This window comes from Taurulus bubalis (assembly GCF_910589615.1).
Source record: "Taurulus bubalis genome assembly, chromosome: 18".
NCBI classification, from domain to species: domain Eukaryota; kingdom Metazoa; phylum Chordata; class Actinopteri; order Perciformes; family Cottidae; genus Taurulus; species Taurulus bubalis.
The window spans coordinates 2,077,603-2,097,602 of record NC_136606.1 but is presented as its reverse complement, the minus strand read 5'-3'; the positions used below and the strand labels follow the sequence as shown (position 1 = coordinate 2,097,602).

General features: G+C 39.1%; 2 protein-coding genes across 2 annotated transcripts in view; both read left to right on the top strand.

The window, feature by feature from the left end:
• LOC306750705 (disco-interacting protein 2 homolog C-like) overlaps window positions 1–7,230 on the top strand; it is a gene marked incomplete at both ends in the record, with an annotated part of 37,645 nt that extends 30,415 nt beyond the window's left edge. Inside the window, 14 exon segments of the mRNA XM_079234175.1 lie at window positions 1–39; window positions 722–845; window positions 944–1,065; window positions 1,228–1,339; window positions 1,455–1,564; window positions 1,674–1,804; window positions 2,620–2,788; window positions 3,662–3,832; window positions 4,355–4,416; window positions 4,523–4,580; window positions 5,722–5,796; window positions 5,932–6,106; window positions 6,782–6,905; window positions 6,978–7,230. The exon segment at window positions 1–39 is cut by the window's left edge and continues 42 nt beyond it. Of these exon segments, the coding sequence (XP_079090301.1) occupies window positions 1–39; window positions 722–845; window positions 944–1,065; window positions 1,228–1,339; window positions 1,455–1,564; window positions 1,674–1,804; window positions 2,620–2,788; window positions 3,662–3,832; window positions 4,355–4,416; window positions 4,523–4,580; window positions 5,722–5,796; window positions 5,932–6,106; window positions 6,782–6,905; window positions 6,978–7,230 (1,725 nt within the window).
• Window positions 7,231–10,000: 2,770 nt separating this feature from the next.
• Window positions 10,001–20,000, top strand: part of LOC306750651 (vasoactive intestinal polypeptide receptor 2-like) — a gene marked incomplete at its 5' end in the record, with an annotated part of 20,805 nt that continues 10,805 nt past the window's right edge. The window contains 4 exons of the mRNA XM_079234114.1: window positions 10,001–10,063; window positions 14,612–14,711; window positions 15,848–15,955; window positions 16,606–16,703. Of these exons, the coding sequence (XP_079090240.1) occupies window positions 10,001–10,063; window positions 14,612–14,711; window positions 15,848–15,955; window positions 16,606–16,703 (369 nt within the window). The remainder of the gene's footprint in view (window positions 10,064–14,611; window positions 14,712–15,847; window positions 15,956–16,605; window positions 16,704–20,000) is intronic.

Below are 20,000 nucleotides of genomic sequence, written 5' to 3'. Positions count from 1 at the left end.
ACACCGGACCACGTCCTCTACACGCTGCTCAGCTCCCGGGTCAGTGACTCATTACAGCACTGCATATGTGTGTGTACATATGGATATATACATATATATATTTATATATTTATAGATAGATGTATTCATTTATATATATATATATATATATATATATATATATATATATCAATATATATATTCATAAAGATGTATTTTTATATATATTTATTTATACATATATATTTTTATATATATATATATATATATCAATATATATATTCATAAAGATGTATTTTTATATATATTTATTTATACATATATATTTTTATATATTTATTTATATATAGATATTTATATATATATATTTAGTTACATATGTATTTATATTTATATATATATATATATTTATAAATAAATATATTTATTTATATATTCATACACATATATATTTATATATATATATGTATTTTTAGTATATTTATGTATATATTTATACGCATATTTATACATACATATATATATATATATATATACATATACGTATATATATATATATATATATATATATATATATATATATATATATATATATATATATATTTTTTTATTTTTTTTTTTTTATTTATATGTGTGTATATGTATGTATATATATATAAATAAATATATATAGTTTTTGCTTGAGTTTAAATATTTCAAGTCGCGCATCCGATGCTAACGTCCCCTCCCTCCCGTCCTGCAGGGGGCGGTGTCCAGCTCCCTCACCTGCCTGCAGCTGCACAAGAGGGCAGAGCGAGTGGCGGCGCTGCTGATGGAGAGAGCCGGTCTGCAGGAGGGAGACCACGTGGCTCTGGTCTACCCACCAGGTGAGAGAGGGGACGGCTTCTTACCCCACCAACCAGGCCCAGCCGGTCCTCACACTGTGTGTGTGTGTGTGTGTGTGTGTGTGTGTGTGTGTGTGCAGGTATTGACCTGATTGCAGCATTCTACGGCTCCCTGTACGCCGGCTGCGTTCCCATCACGGTGCGACCGCCTCACCCTCAGAACATCTCCACCACGCTGCCCACCGTCAAGATGATCGTGGAGGTCAGGACTGTGTTCTGAGTTCATGTTTATGAGACCTTTGCTGCTGCTAACCTTTAACTTATGACTTCTTCTGACTTCTCTATTTGTCCATAATTATTTATTGGGATCAATAAAGGCGTATACTATATTATATTATATATCCTACTCCATGTTCTGCTGCAGGTCAGCCACTCGGCCTGCGTGATGACCACGGCCGTCATCTGCAAGCTGCTGCGCTCCAAAGAGGCCACGGCCACCGTGGACATCCGGAACTGGCCGCCGGTCCTCGACACGGGTACGACCTTGACCTTTGACCTCCACAGGTGCAGGTTTTACATCAACGTTCTCTCACCGGCAACCTGTGTGTGTGTGTGTGTGTGTGTGTGTGTGTGTGTGTGTGTGTGCTGCAGATGACCTGCCAAAGAAGAAGCCTCCAGCTCTCTTTAAGCCCACCAACCCCGACGGTCTGGCTTATCTGGACTTCAGCGTGTCCACGACCGGCATGCTGGCCGGAGTCCAGGTCAGTTAGTCCTGAGTCACACACACACCCACGCACACACACACGCACACGCAGACACACACACACACACAGACGTTTGAAGTGTTTTTAAGTGTCTGTGTCTCTCCAGACGTCCCACAATGCCGTTGGAGCCTTCTGCCGGTCGGTGAAGCTGCAGTGTGAGCTGTACCCGTCCAGAGAGGTCGCCATCTGCCTCGACCCGTACTGCGGCCTCGGCTTCGTCCTCTGGTGCCTCTGCAGGTCGGTGTCTGGGAAACTAAACAAATGTAGTGTTCAATGTTTCACTTATAATCTGATGCTTGAGTTTAATCTCTTTGTTTCTCTGCAGCAGCTAAAGAGAAACGATGTTTCCATCAGGAGAAAACTCCTCATGAGTCATATTGTCGTCAATAAAGTTATTACAGAGAGGCATCCTGACTTGTTTCTGGTCAGACTCCAAAAATACTGGATCCTACATGTCCCACAATGCAGCCCACCTTTCATTAGACCAGGGTTCTTACGGTCATGGAAAACCTGGAAAAGTCATGTAATTTTAAAATGGTTATTTCCAGGCCTGGAAAAGTCTTTGAAAAAAAAAAAAAAAATCCTAAAAGTCATGTAAATGTGTTATATTCATGTGTTCATGTCGTTCATTTAGGCTGAGTTTGAAATAATGAATATGCTTTTAAAAGAGACTCAAAATATAAGCAGGCATACATACAGGCATCTATATAAATGTTTATTCTTTTAATCAAACTATTGTCTCATTCATTTGTGTCATTTAAGGTTTACTGTATGCTTTGTATTCTCATTGTTAGTTTAAATACTACATTTACTCACTTTTTACTGTTTACTCCCAGATTTCACTAAATGTTTGTGATGGACATTTGGGTAAAAGTCATTGAAAAGTCCCGTGTCTCTGCACCAGCCACCAGTCCATCCTCATCCTCACACCTGTGTGTGTGTGTGTGTGTGTGTGTGTCTCTGCAGCGTGTACTCGGGCCACCAGTCCATCCTCATCCTCACACCTGTGTGTGTGTGTGTGTGTGTGTGTGTGTGTGTGTGTGTCTCTGCAGCGTGTACTCGGGCCACCAGTCCATCCTCATCCCGCCGGTGGAGCTGGAGTCCAACCCGGCGCTGTGGCTGCTGGCCGTCAGCCAGCTGCGGGTCAGAGACACCTTCTGCTCCTACAGCGTCATGGAGCTCTGCACCAAGGGGCTGGGGCTGCAGACAGAGGCGCTCAAGGTCAGAGGCCGCATGTGGGTCATGTGACCTCTCCTCTCTCCTCTCTCCTCTCCTCTGGTCACTGGTCAGAAGCAGTTGTGCCGCTGCGTCAGCCGGCGGCCGCACACTAACAAATTAATGAACTAATGAACTGTGACTGTCTGCTGACGCCAGAGGACTCGCCTCTGATTGGTCAGCAGAGTTCATTTGAGTCATTATCTGTCGTTAAAGGTCGTCTGAAGGTCGAACGCAGGATGTTCTTTACTGAACCGACATGAGTTTCACCCTCAAACTGTTTAAGGAGAATAAAACACAACGCTGTTTTAATGAAACAGGATCATCACACAATATAGAGAACATAAAGCCACCTCACTCTGTCTTCACTCGTAACAGCAGATATATGTTATTTATATTTTTACAAATTAATTGTCATTAAATGTTGTATTTTGCAATTATTTATGCATATTCTATTTTATTTATTATTATTATTTATTTATATATTTATAAATATATATTTGTTTATTTATCTATAAATAAATCAAAATCAATTTATATATATATATATAAATAAATATATATATATACATATACATGTATGTATATATATATATATATATATATATATATATATATATATATCACAAGTAAAACCCCTCAAACAATAGAAAACATCTCTAACGTGGTGTTCTCTGGTCTCAGGCTCGGGGTCTGGACCTCACAAGTAAAACCCCTCAAACAATAGAAAACATCTCTAACGTGGTGTTCTCTGGTCTCAGGCTCGGGGTCTGGACCTGTCCCGGGTCTCTATATATAACGTGGTGTTCTCTGGTCTCAGGCTCGGGGTCTGGACCTGTTCCGGGTCTCTATATATAACGTGGTGTTCTCTGGTCTCAGGCTCGGGGTCTGGACCTGTCCCGGGTCCGGGCCTGCGTGGTGGTGGCGGAGGAGCGTCCCCGCATGTCGCTCACACACTCCTTCTCCAAGCTGTTCAAGGACCTGGGCCTCCACCCGAGATCCGTCAGCACGGCCTTCGGCTGCAGGGTCAACCTGGCCATCTGCCTGCAGGTGACCTCTCCATCTTCCTCACTCCTTCATCATCCTCACTTTCTAAATATAATGTTCATGAATAAGAAATATGTCAAATATATTTTTATATACCGTAAAAGTCGGGTTACAAGCTCCTACCTCCGGTCAGTGTCCCCGCTGTAGCAAGCTAGCGCTGCTGTTAGCTAGCGCTGCTGTTAGCTACCGGCCGCTGCTGCTGCTACTGCCCGCGTCCCCTCTGCCCAAGCCGGGTGTCGAGCCTGGTGCCGCTACCTTCGGTGGTTTTCGGAGAGCGAGTGGAAGTTAGCGGGGAAGTAACGCAGCGCTAGCAGGAGCCCCAGCTGGCTACAGCGGGGAGCTAACGGGGACACTGACCGCAGGTAGTAGCGGCTCGTAACCCGACTTTTACGGTATATCTTTTTCTTACATAATTATTTATATTTTTCTTATGTTTATATATATATATAAATATGAAGTGACACCAGACCCCGTATGTTATGGTCTGGTCACATGCTCACGTGTCTGTGCTGTGATTGGCTGCAGGGCACGTCGGGACCGGACCCCACGACCGTGTACGTGGACATGAGAGCGCTGCGTCACGACAGGTACCCCGCTCGTCTTCATCCTCTTCCTCCTCCTCACCGGACAGAATCCTGACGTGTGTGTGTGTGTGTGTGTGTGTGTGTGTGTGTGTGTGTGTGTGTTTTGCAGGGTCCGGCTGGTGGAGAGAGGTTCTCCTCACAGTCTGCCGTTGATGGAGTCTGGCAAGGTGAGTCACGTTAACGTTGAAATGTTTCTCCTGGATTCTCTTTCCCGGTTCCAATGCACTCGATTATATTTATTTTAAAACTCCCCCAAATAAAACCCTCTCACTCTGGTCGAAGATGACGATGAAGATGACGATGAAGATGACGATGATTTTACCAATCATTTGATACAGGAAGGTTTCAAACCGGTGTCCTTCCTTATCTGATAACTCTCCAGAACAAACTCCTCCTTCTTAAAAACAGACTTTCAACATGAATCTTCCAGTTTCATCAAAAAGCCTCAAAGACGTTCAAACAAACTTTGTGTGATCAAAACGCTTCAGAGGCACTGAAGTGGAGTCAGAGAGTCAGAGTCAAAGAGTGAGATAGTCAGAGAGTGAGTAGGGAGTCAGAGAGTCAGATCGTGAGTTAGTAGGGAGTCAGAGAGTCAATAGGGAGTCAAAGACTTCTTTGGTCTTTATTTTCTTCTCCTTCATTCTGGTTGAAGTCGTAATAATAACTGCTGGTTCCAGACTTGTAACGGTAGCAGAAGCTCAGTACTTGGAGCTCGAGGCTGAAAGACTTCCTGTGCCGAGGAGCCGCTGAGTGACAGCTCCATTAATAAATACAGTGAATCTGTGCATGAAGCTCGGGGATCGAGCCGCCGGTCACGTTGACTCACTGCGTGTGGGAGGACGCCGTCTGTCCACCGGTCCTTTATCAGATCTGATGAACAGCTCCATCAAAGTCAAACCTAGCTGATGCATTGTGGGTATGTGGGAAGACTCGTCAAGCGTTTCTTTGTTGCTCCGGTTCTATTTATGAAGAAAACAAGCAAACAACAAAAGCACAAAGAATTCATATCGATACCCCAGTGCATGCTGGTCCGAAACCTGCCTACTCAAATATATATATATATATACAGTATATATGTATAAATAAATAAATACATATATTGTTTTTAATGAATTGGGTAACCTTGGTTTATATGTATATTTATTTCTTCAAACAACAAAATATTTATGTATTTATTTAAACAACTAAATATTTAAACCAAAAATTAAAAGATCTGTCAAAAATGTGATCTAAACTGATTAAAATATCTGAACGTATCTCTTGTTTTACATGGAGACTGATTTCAGTTTGTTGTTGTTGTTTCTTCAGATCCTCCCTGGAGTTCGGGTCATCATCGCCAACCCAGAGACCAAAGGGCCGCTGGGAGACTCTCACCTCGGAGAGGTCTGAACCATCTACACTCTATCTGTCTTTTACCTGCCTGTCTTTCTGTATGTCTTTATTGATCAAAGTATGAGACACACACACGAATATATATATATTAATATACATATATATATTGATATACCGCCCCCTCAGATCTGGGTGCACAGTTCTCATAACGGCAGTGGGTACTACAGCGGCTACGGTGAGGAGGTTCTGCAGTCGGACCACTTCAGCTCTCGGCTGAGCTTCGGGGACACGGCGACGGTCTGGGCCAGAACCGGATACCTGGGCTTCCTGCGCCGCACCGAGCTCACCGACGCCAACGGAGGTGAGCTCTGACTCCAGCTGTTAGCTAGCGCTAGCTCTGACTCCAGCTGTTAGCTAGCTCTAGCTCTGACTCCAGCTGTTAGCTAGCGCTAGCTCTGACTCCAGCTGTTAGCTAGCTCTAGCTCTGACTCCAGCTGTTAGCTAGCGCTAGCTCTGACTACAGCTGTTAGCTATCTCTAGCTCTGACTCCAGCTGTTAGCTAGCGCTAGCTCTGACTCCAGCTGTTAGCTAGCTCTGACTCCAGCTGTTAGCTAGCGCTAGCTCTGACTCCAGCTGGTAGCTAGCTCTGACTCCAGCTGTTAGCTAGCTCTAGCTCTGACTACAGCTGTTAGCTAGCTCTAGCTCTGACTCCAGCTGTTAGCTAGCTCTGACTCCAGCTGTTAGCTAGCGCTAGCTCTGACTCCAGCTGGTAGCTAGCTCTGACTCCAGCTGTTAGCTAGCTCTAGCTCTGACTCCAGCTGTTAGCTAGCGCTAGCTCTGACTCCAGCTGGTAGCTAGCTCTGACTCCAGCTGTTAGCTAGCTCTAGCTCTGACTCCAGCTGTTAATGTTCAACTCATGTTCTCATTGTTTTTTAATCTTCTTTTCTTTGGCATTATGTTTTTGACCGCTTCTCCCCCTGTCTCTCTCTCCCCCCCTCCCCCCCCCCCCCCCCCCCTCCCTCTCTCCCCCCCTCAGAGAGACATGACGCTCTGTTCGTGGTGGGCGCTCTGGAGGAGGCCATGGAGCTGAGGGGCATGAGGTACCATCCCATCGACATCGAGACGTCGGTGATCCGCGCCCACAAGAGCATCATGGAGTGGTAAGCCCCGCCCCCTTAAGGCCCGCCCCCTCAGGTAGCAGCCCACTAACAGCCACCCCCCCCCCCCCTCAGCGCCGTGTTCCCCTGGACCAACCTGCTGGTGGTGGTGGTGGAGCTGGAGGGCTCCGAACAGGAGGCCCTGGACCTGGTTCCCATGGTGACCAAGGCGGTGCTGGAGGAGCACTACCTCATCGTGGGCGTCGTCGTGGTGACGGACATCGGCGTCATCCCCATCAACTCCCGCGGCGAGAAGCAGCGCATGCACCTGAGGGACGGCTTCCTGCAGGACCAGCTGGACCCCATCTACGTGGCCTACAACATGTAGCCTGCGTGAGCGTGTGTGTGTGTGTGTGTGTGTGTGTGTGTGTGTGTGCGTGAGCGTGTGTGTGTGTGTATGAGAGCGTGTGTGTGAGCGTGTGTGTGTGTGTATGAGAGCGTGTGTGTGAGCGAGCATGCCGTGCATTTCTACGTTGTTGTTCATTTATTTCCCAGAATTCAGATGTTCTGTATTTCTGAACCTGCGTGTGTTAAGTCTGTTTTCTTTAAAGTCGTGTCGTGCCAGTTGATTGATTGGTTGGTTAATTGATTGATTGATTGATTGATTGATTGATTGATCGGTTGGTCTGAAGCCTTCGGGGAACAAACACTGTGTCGGTCGTTGAGGTAAAAGTAGAAAAGAGATCCATAGACTGTATCTGTCATCGTGTTGTACTGGTCCAATCAAAACAACAACAAACAAACAAACAAACAAACAAACTAAAACATGTTTAAATTTAAATCAGAACGGAGGCAGCCAGATGTTTGTAAAAAATATAAATAATGTACATAGACATAATAATCTATATGGAGAGGTACCGAACACACATGAGGTAAAGTAGCCCCTATATGCAGCTCTCCACCTGCACCGTGTGTGTGTGTGTGTGTGTGTGTGTGTGTGTGTGTGTGTGTGTGTGTGTGTGTGTGTGTGTCACAGGGATGGTTTTCATGGTTTTATTGTGATTCACGCAGCAGAAGAACAAATAAGAAACTTTTTCATTTAGAATTTAAACCTGAAAAGTACAAAAAAAAACTTTTAAATATATTTTTTTCCAGCATCCAAAGTCTTTCAGTGGCTCAGAAAACAACAACAACAACAACAACAACAACACGTTGATTTCATATTTTAAATATGTACTTTTCTGCCACTAGGGGCTCTAAATCAAACCAATAACAACAGGCGTAGTTTGGTGATGCAGCGCGGCATCATGGGAGTTGTGGTCCTCTCTGTTCAGCAGGTTTTATTTATGTTAGCATTTATTGATTATTATTATTCATTATGCAACACAGAGTTGCACATTTAGTCCACGAGAAAAAATAAAAAATGTGCATTTAAAAACCACTAAAATCAAGAAATATTATTTAAGAAATGTGATTTAAAACTGGAAAAAAAAGAGACGGACAGGTGAGCGAATGCAACGCACCACTCAAACGCCTTTAACGTCTATTAAATGTTTTAATGCAGAAAAGTGACTTATTTCACCTTCAAATCCTCATTTTTCATCTCACCAGTGAAACTTAAAGTTAAAGTTATCGCTTTAAAATAATATTATTATAATTATTATTATTATAATTATTACTTAAAGGGACTTTAATGTCTCAAACATGATGACGTCGTTCTTTATGATCAGAGTCGCTCAGTTTGTTGGTAGCAGATTCAGTCCCTGTGTGTGTGTGTGTGTGTGTGTGTGTGTGTGTGTGTGTGTGTGTGTGTGTGTGTGTGTGTGTGTGTGTGTGTGTGTGTGTGTAAATAGTGTTGATTTTGTACGGTACAAGTGTGTGTGACTTGTTTTGTACACATGATAAAAGATGAAATGACACTTTTATAAGAGCTGTGTTGGCTCACCGTCACACTATACAGTGCAATAAAGTGCTTTGATTGGCTAAACGTGACTCGTCTTGATTATGGTTCAGTTATTATTATATGTTGTTGTTATTTGTATCATGTGACTTGAGGTGAAACTTTTCCTTGAACACTTTTTTTTTATCATGTTTGAATCAAATAAACAAAATAGAAATAAATATATAACTGATTATTTTAAATCAAAATATGAAGTGCAATTTTTTGTTCTGCTTTACATTTTATGAATTATTGTTGTCCTTATATCTTTACATACATTTCATAAAGATTAGACCTGAAAAAAAAATCTGGTTTAAGCAAAGTTTTTATTTTAGAACATATTTCAATATGTTATATATATATATATATATATATATATATATATATATATATATATATATATATATATATATATATATATATATATATATACACAGACAGAACAAATATTAAAACTACAATTAAAAGTATTGTAGTTTTTTTTACAATTCTTTTACTCTTTTATTACTTTTTTTTACCATTTATTATTTATATTACTACGTTTTTATTTTTTAATTGGTCTCTGTGAGCACTTTACCTGTTTTCTGCTGTAATCCTGCAAATGTCCCCACTGCGGGACTAATAAAGGATTATATAATATAATATATCTAATCTAATGTAATATAATCCATCTAATATAATGTAATATAATCTATCTAATATAATATAATCTATCAAATATAATATCATATTATCTATTTGTTGAAGTTCTCACTTCCGCCGCGTGGTGTCGCTGCTGCTTCTTATTATACTCTGGAGGCTCCTGCAGGTCGGCGGGAGCGCGCCTTGGTCCGGGATGTCCCGGGTGTGACGCGGGGGCGCGCGCTGGTTTGAGAGTGAACCTGAGCAGCGCCCCCCTTTAGCTCCGCACGCCGGAGTGTCCCGGTCCTTCTTTCTAACGGAACCGAGTCCAGTCCGCGTGGACATTATGGGATGTTTGTTTGTTTGTTTCTACTCGTAAAAACTCTTTGTGTAGCCGCGAGGCTCGCGCGCAAAGCTGCGCACCGAAGAGGAGAGAAACTACCCGACTTTCACGCGCTAAAACTATAAAGCTTCCCAGAGTTCAGTTTGGTGGCGTCCAGGTGAGGCGCGTTCAGGTGAGGCGCGTCCAGGTGAGGCGCGTTCAGGTGAGGCGCGTTCAGGGAGCCTCGTCCAGGTGAGCGGAGGACATGAGACCAGGATGGCCTTCACGCACCGGCTCGCTCTGCTCCTGCTCGGCTTCAGCTTCATCCACACGGCGAGTGTATGATTATTATTACCATTATCCATGTGATTCTTGTAATAAAACCGCGTTATCCTTATTTCAATAGGAGTTACAGCGATACACATGTGTATTATGGAGTTCGTTCCTTGTGTCTCTAAATATTTAGAATATTTAATGGGGTTCATGTCATAATTAGGCCACAATATTCCTAAAAGAGTCACACAGCCCTTTATGTATTAATGTATTAATGTCATCATATCTGTGATATATTTGTGTATTTTAAGATGTATTCCTTTAGGATTTCTTCAACTTTCGACTTTTCTAATCTCACTTTGCTGCTTTCAGTCATTAAAGTGATTTCAGTGTAAATCTCTCATCACGTTTGAGATTTATCTTCTTGGCTGTTGTTGTTGTTGTTGTTGTTGTTGTTGTTGTTGTTGTTGTTTAGGTCTGTGTTTACCGTCTGCACCTCCAGTTTGTTTCTAGTATGAATATAATTATTGCTATAATTATAATAATGATCAGCTTCAACATCCAGAATAAAGTCGTCGTCGTGTGATTTTACTCACTAAGAAAATAAATAATAATAATAACAACAAATATGCCGTTTTCTTATTTTTAAACCCGAATCTTGAAGCTCGTTTACGAACATAACAGAAAGGAGTTCGTTGTGTTTTGCAGAAAACCTTTACAAACTTTTCCCTTCCTGGTTTCATTTAAAGTTGGACGTGTCTTGTTCCATTCATTTTTTTTTGCGTATTTTACATCCCATAATTCAGCCGATGTGTTTTTTTTTTAAAACGTGAAACTCTAAAACGTTTTGTTGCGATCAGTGATCTGCTGGTGAAAAGACGTGACGGAGAAAACTGTGATGATGTGCTTAAAAAGTTAAATATTTTTAACATGAAGTCGACACATAATCGATTTAAAGCAAGAAACTGAAATAAAGCAACAAACGCTCGTGAAACAATAACATTCGGTGCATAATGTGCAGCTGTTGACCGTTGTGTGCCCCAACTCTCCCCCAATGCATGCTGGGATACTCTCCCCCAATGCATGCTGGGATACTCTCCCCCAATGCATGCTGGGATACGCTCCCCCAATGCATGCTGGGATACGCTCCCCCAAAGCATGCTGGGATACGCTCCCCCAAGGCATGCTGGGATACGCTCCCCCAATGCATGCTGGGATAGAAAACCTGAAGCTGTTTCCCTAAAATCAAAATCAGATCAGAAACATGTTTTTTTATGGTTTTCAAACTGCAATTATGGTTAAATATGATTTCCCTGATGAGATGCACGTGTTCATAGATTCAGTTTGACTTCCACAGTCTGAGGATGTCCATACCTCTGGAATCAACGTTCATACACATGAATAAACGTTAATAATCGTTAATAACTGTTAAAAACGTTAATAAACGTTAATAAACATGAATAAACGTTAAAAACATTAAAACCCGTTAATAATAAATGTCTTCAAAGCTGAGTTTCCTGAGTCATCTGGTTTGAGTACACAGTGCTAGTACTACTAGCTAGTACTACTACTAGATAGTAGTTTTTACTCTGCACAGCGAGACGAGTGGGCTCTGATCCGTGTGTTTGTGGGCTCTGATCCGTGTGTTTGTGGGCTCTGATCCGTGTGTTTGTGGGCTCTGATCCGTGTGTTTGTGGGCTCTGATCCGTGTGTTTGTGGGCTCTGATCCGTGTGTTTGTGGGCTCTGATCCGTGTGTTTGTGGGCTCTGATCCGTGTGTTTGTGGGCTCTATTCCGTGTGTTTGTGGGCTCTATTCCGTGTGTTTGTGGGCTCTATTCCCACCAGCACTTGAACACATCAGATGAGTTATGTCGTAGTTTCAGATCTCCTGAGTCTCTTTTTCGTCATGTTGTTTACCTGTTTGTGTTTTGTTTGTGTTTTGTTTGTGTTTTGTTTGTGTTGTTCTTTACAATAAGTGAATAAATTAAAAAAAGCCTCAACAGCTGTTTGATTGGTCGACATGTGTGTGTGTGTGTGTGTGTGTGTGTGTGTGTGTGTGCGTGTGTGTGTGTGTGTGTGTGTGTGTGTGTGTGTGTGTGTGTGTGTGTGTGCTGCAGATGACCTGTCAGTGTGTTATAAACATACTGACAGGTCTGAAAAATGTCTGAGAGCGGCAGTGAATCTCAACGTAAACGGACCACACACACACACACACACACACACACACACACACACACACACACACACACACACACACACACACACACACACACACAGTCAAACTATTCTACTCCAACTCTGCGTCTCGTACCAAAAGAAGCGGTAACTCCACAAGGGATAAAAACTCTCAAAGTCTCCCTGCAGGTGAAACCAGAACTTCCTGTGGGACTGAAGCGTAAAACTAAAACTACTACTAAAATAAAACTACTACTATACTACAACTACTACTATACTAAAACTACTACTATACTAAAACTACTACTATACTAAAACTACTACTATACTAAAACTACTACTGTACTAAAACTACTACTATACAAAAACTACTACTATACTACAACTACTACTATACTAAAACTACTACTATACAAAAACTACTACTATACTAAAACTACTACTATACTAAAACTACTACTATACTAAAACTACTACTGTACTAAAACTACTACTGTACTAAAACTACTACTATACAAAAACTACTACTATACTAAAACTACTACTATACTAAAACTACTACTATACTAAAACTACTACTGTACTAAAACTACTACTGTACTAAAACTACTACTAAACTAAAACTACTACTATACTAAAACTACTACTATACTAAAACTACTACTATACTAAAACTACTACTGTACTAAAACTACTACTATACTAAAACTACTACTGTACTAAAACTACTACTATACTAAAACTACTACTAAACTAAAACTACTACTATACTAAAACTACTACTATACTAAAACTACTACTGTACTAAAACTACTACTATACTAAAACTACTACTGTACTAAAACTACTACTATACTAAAACTACTACTAAACTAAAACTACTACTATACTAAAACTACTACTATACTAAAACTACTACTATACTAAAACTACTACTAAACTAAAACTACTACTATACTAAAACTACTACTATACTAAAACTACTACTATACTAAAACTACTACTGTACTAAAACTACTACTATACTAAAACTACTACTGTACTAAAACTACTACTATACTAAAACTACTACTGTACTAAAACTACTACTATACTAAAACTACTACTAAACTAAAACTACTACTATACTAAAACTACTACTATACTAAAACTACTACTGTACTAAAACTACTACTATACTAAAACTACTACTGTACTAAAACTACTACTATACTAAAACTACTACTAAACTAAAACTACTACTATACTAAAACTACTACTATACTAAAACTACTACTATACTAAAACTACTACTATACTAAAACTACTACTATACTAAAACGCTCAAAAGTTCAAGAAAGAAAACTGGAGAGATTCTCTCAGATTAAAGTCAAAGAGCTCTGAGAAAAGAAGCCGCGTTGCTTCACGTAGCCAGCTGTCCATCTCGTAAATGATCTCCTCCTCCGCCTGCGTGGTGTGTGTGTTTTGCACACACACCACGCGGGTACTTGAACGCACCACCGTGCACACGCGTGTTGGGAGGTGATCCAAAAACTAAAACGTGTCCAGAAAGCTGTGGGTTCCTCATACAGCGAGACCCGGAGATAATATTCATCATATGTATTCATATAATATTCATAATATTTATTGATATAATATTCATAATATGTATTCATAATATTTATTCATAATATTTATTCATAATATTATTCATAATATTTATTGATATAATATTCATAATATGTATTCATAATATGTATTCATAATATTTATTCATAATATTTATTCATATAATATTCATTCATATCATATTTATTCATAATATTTATTGATATAATATTCATAATATGTATCGATACAATATTTATTGATATAATATTCATAATATTTATTCATATAATATGTATTGATATAATATTTATTTATATAATATTCATAGTATGTATTTATATAATATGTATTTATATAATATTCATATTATGTATTTATATAATATTCATAATATGTATTTATATAATATTTATTTATATAATATTCATAATATTTATATAATATTCATAATATCTATTCATATAATATTTATTTATATAATGTTTCTTTATATAATATTCATAATATGTATTCATATAATATTCATAATATGTATTTATATAATATTTCTTTATATAATATTCATAATATGTATTCATATAATATTCATAATATGTATTTATATAATATTTCTTTATACAATATTTCTTTATATAATATTCATAATATGTATTTATATAATATTTCTTTATACAATATTTCTTTATATAATATTCATAATATGTATTCATATAATATTCATAATATGTATTTATATAATATTTCTTTATACAATATTTCTTTATATAATATTCATAATATGTATTCATATAATATTCATAATATGTATTTATATAATATTCATAATTTGATTTCCTCTCGTCTCGACAGCTTAATGGAAAGTTTCCTCACTGCCAGTTCCAGTGGGAGATGCAGAGAGCCAGGAGGGAGTGCTGGACGCTGCTGCAGCAACAGCCGGCCGCCAGCACAGGTACACACACACACACACACACACACACACACACACACACACACACACACACACACACACACACACACACACACACACACACACAGAAGGAATTGTTTGGAAATCCCCATCAGCTCTAAAGTGATATAAATGCTGGAGAGACAGAGTTTTGGCTTCTGCAGGAACAAAAAAACTGACATTTAAGCGTTGTGTGTGTGTGTGTGTGTGTGTGTGTGTGTGTGTGTGTGTGTGTGTGTGTGTGTGTGTGTGTGTGTGTGCGTTTGTGTGTATGTGTGAGCGTGTGAGTGTGTGTGTGTGAGTGTGTGTGCGTGTGTGTGAGCGTGTGGGTGTGGGTGTGTGTGGGTGTGTGTGTGTGTGTGGGTGTGTGTGTGTGTGTGTGTGTGTGTGCACTTCCTCACGACTCTGTATTTCAAAGTTAATTTAATGATTGATAGCGAGTGTGTTGCAACACAGACACACCCTCCTCTCTCTACATAGCTGACCTCTCAGTCACACACACACACACACACACACACACACACACACACACAGATAGAGATACACGTAAACATACTAATACACAGATGCACACATACATGACGTGCTCTGCTTCTCTGTGTTTCACCGCGTTGATGATAAACAATTTTTATCTGTGCCGTCGGCAGCTTGTGGACTCTGGGTTCTTTCTCACGTCTTCATGCGTGTGTGTGTGTGTGTGTGTGTGTGTGTGTGAGTGTGTGTGCACACACGCTGTATCTTAAAGGTCAAACCACCATCAGATATTCTCATCAGAGGTCGTCCGCTCTGAGTCAGAAACCTTTGAATTGTAAGAAGATTAAAGTTTGCAGAACTTCCTGAATTTCTTTTTGCAGTTTTAACCAAAACGATGAAGCAGAAAGAAACATATTGTCATCATTTCTTGCAAAACCCTTAAACCCAAGAATATTACATGTATTTAATCCCTCTTCCCTCTACTCTGGACATGTAATGACACGTTCATTTAATATGCAAAATAATTGGGGATGTGTTGCTTAAATCCAATTTACATGAAATATTTAAGATGAATAACATTTACAGCACCGATTGTTTCAGAATACAATTTAGTGGTTTTACGTCTTAAAATGTGTGTGTGTGTGTGTGTGTGTGTGTGTGTCCAGGATGCCACGGCGAGTGGGACAATGTGTCGTGTTGGCAGTGGGCGGCGCTCGGCGAGGTGAAGACCCTCCCATGCCCCTCCCCCATCCTGCGCCTGTTTGGAAAGAACGGTGAGAACATATGAGCTCATGTTCTGGAATAAAAAGTACAATCTTTAATATATATATATATATATTATATTTAATATTTATGTTTTTATTATATATATTAATACATATATTAATATATGTATTAATAAAGTATTCATATATATTAATATATATACTATATATATAAAAATACATATATATATATATATATTTAATAATATATATAGATATTATTATATATATATATGTATTAATAAAGTATTCATAAATATACTATATATAAATAAATATATATATTTAAATATATATATATATATATAGATATTTGTATATATTAATATATGTATTAATATATATATGTATAAATATTAATATGTGTATTAATATATATATATTATATATATATACAGAAAAAAGCTAGATGATTATAACTATATATATAATCATCTAGCTTTTATCTATACATATACATATATACATGTATATGTATATATATATATATATATATATAAATATATATATATATATATATATATATATATATATATATATATATATATATATATATATATATATATATATATACACATATACTCTCTCTGCCAATGACAGTCTTGTCTCCTGTGCCTCCTGTGACTTCCTGTCTTGCCTCCTGTGACTTCCTGTCTCAGGTAACCTCAGCAGGAAGTGCACGCAGAGCGGCTGGTCCGCCGTCTCCCCGGATGTGGGCGTCGCCTGCTGGTCCAACGGCACGGACGAACCCAGCGAGGTCGGTTCACTTCCTATGTGGCGTTGTGTTTGAGCCGTGTTGCCGTTGGTTACGTGTGTGTGTGTGTGTGTGTGTGTGTGTGTCTGTGTGTGTTGGGTTGCCTGTCTCCACTGTGAAGCTGCTGCAGGTGCCTCATGTCTAATTGTGCAACTTTTGGTTGATACAAGCAGAGAAAGTTAGAGGAAGTGCCCTGAAAGGAACTCAAAGTCCCAGTGTAAACCACCAAACCCCCCTTAAGAACACCAAATAACCAGTTTAGACCACCAAACCCCCCTTAAGAACACCAAATAACCAGTTTAGACCACCAAAACCTCCTTAAGAACACCAAAGTACCAGTGTAGACCACCAAACCCTCCTTAAGAACACCAAAGTACCAGTGTAGACCACCAAACCCTCCTTAAGAACACCAAATAACCAGTGTAGACCACCAAACCCCCCTTAAGAACACCAAATAACCAGTGTAGACCACCAAACCCCCCTTAAGAACACCAAATAACCAGTGTAGACCACCAAACCCTCCTTAAGAACACCAAAGAACCAAAGAACTGAAACTAGTCCGCGGTTTAAAACCAGACGAGCTGAAGTGAGTCACAGCAGAGACAGGACGGCGTGTCGCTCTCTCACTGAGTGTGCGTTAGTTTGCACTCAAACACACAATGGAACCGCTCTGCTCTTGGACCTGAACGCAGCGTTTTTAACAGAGTTGTTGTTGCTCTAAATGGGGTTTTAATCCTCTACCTGGATTTGAGAGAGTCCGGGTTTTTGATGTCTTAAACGTATTTATTGCTGGTCTTTGGTGGTCAACACTGCAGTCATGATGGTCTTAGGAGGGCATTGGTGGCCTTAATTATGTTGTGGTGGTCTTAACTGGTTATTTGGTGGTCTTAAGGCAGATTTTATCCTTTTTATACTTGTTTTTACTTTTATTGCACGTCTGAAAAGGTGAAACAACCGACTGAAAGAATCACTTCACATAATACGTAAATACTTGGTGACTTCGCTGACTGCTGACTAAACTAAAAACATGAATGCAACACATTACGCTGTGAAGTCAAAGGGCTGATTCCAGATCAGCTTTGTGCATAACCAGTTTAGACCACTAAATAACCAGTTAAGACCACTAAATAACCAGTTTAGACCACTAAATAACCAGTTTAGACCACTAAATAACCAGTTAAGACCACTAAATAACCAGTTTAGACCACTAAATAACCAGTTTAGACCACTAAAAAAACAGTTTAGACCACTAAATAACCAGTATAGACCACTAAATAACCAGTTTAGACCACTAAATAACCAGTATAGACCACTAAAAAAACAGTTTAGACCACTAAATAACCAGTTTAGAACACTAAATAACCAGTTTAGATCACTAAATAACCAGTTTAGACCACTAATTAACCAGTTTAGACCACTAAATAACCAGTATAGAACACTAAATAACCAGTTTAGACCACTAATTAACCAGTTTAGACCACTAAATAACCAGTTTAGACCACTAATTAACCAGTTTAGACCACTAATTAACCAGTTTAGACCACTAAATAACCAGTTTAGACCACTAAATAACCAGTTTAGACCACTAAATAACCAGTTTAGAACACTAAATAACCAGTTTAGATCACTAAATAACCAGTTTAGACCACTAATTAACCAGTTTAGACCACTAATTAACCAGTTTATACCACTAAATAACCAGTTTAGACCACTAATTAACCAGTTTAGACCACTAAATAACCAGTTTAGACCACTAAATAACCAGTATAGACCACTAAATAACCAGTTTAGACCACGTTTAGACCACTAATTAACCAGTTTAGACCACTAATTAACCAGTTTATACCACTAAATAACCAGTTTAGACCACTAATTAACCAGTTCAGACTAATAAATAACCAGTTTATACCACTAATTAACCAGTTTAGACCACTAATTAACCAGTTTAGACCACTAAATAACCAGTTTAGACCACTAAATAACCAGTTTAGACCACTAAATAACCAGTTTAGAACACTAAATAACCAGTTTAGATCACTAAATAACCAGTTTAGACCACTAATTAACCAGTTTAGACCACTAATTAACCAGTTTATACCACTAAATAACCAGTTTAGACCACTAATTAACCAGTTTAGACCACTAAATAACCAGTTTAGACCACTAAATAACCAGTATAGACCACTAAATAACCAGTTTAGACCACGTTTAGACCACTAATTAACCAGTTTAGACCACTAATTAACCAGTTTATACCACTAAATAACCAGTTTAGACCACTAATTAACCAGTTCAGACTAATAAATAACCAGTTTATACCACTAATTAACCAGTTTAGACCACTAATTAACCAGTTTAGACCACTAAATAACCAGTTTAGACCACTAAATAACCAGTTTAGACCACTAATTAGCCAGTTTATACCACTAAATAACCAGTATAGAACACAAAATAACCAGTTTAGACCACTAAATAACCAGTATAGAACACAAAATAACCAGTTTAGACCACTAAATAACCAGTTTATGCCACTAATTAGCCAGTTTATACCACTAAATAACCAGTATAGAACACAAAATAACCAGTTTAGACCACTAAATAACCAGTTTATACCACTAATTAGCCAGTTTATACCACTAAATAACCAGTATAGAACACAAAATAACCAGTTTAGAACACTAAATAACCATATTTTATTATATGAATTGCATGACATGAGCTGTGTGATCATGTAACCATAGTAACCAGCCTTATTCATAATAGGTGGAGCCTCTTGGAGTTAGAGCTAAAACACAACAGGAAGTCGGACATTTTTTTTTTTGCTGTGCCATTTTTAGCCTATTTTACTGTTTTGTAATGAACCCCTCCCACAGAGCCAGGTCAGTTTGGTGGGTAAAATCTAATGACCTTTGTGAAACATGTATATGTCTGTGTGCAACATTTTGTATATATATAAAAATAGCAAATGTTGTGCAACATTGTTGCCAAAAAGCGCCTTTTTGCCGTAAAACAGGAAGTTGTTGTAACTTCGCTGTACTTTGTCAAATCCGCTTCACATTTTTACGCATCATAAGAGTCCGGACATTTACACGCCTCATAAACTGAAGCCCCGCCCCCTTCACCTAAGCTCCACCCCCTTTCATAATCCATGAACAGTTCGTCGTAGACTCTTGTGGGAGGCGCCCTGGCGTGCTGGCTCTCATTGATTGTTATTGCACACATCTGAGCGCACACACACACACACACACACACACACACACACACACACACACACACACACACACACACACACACAGTGGT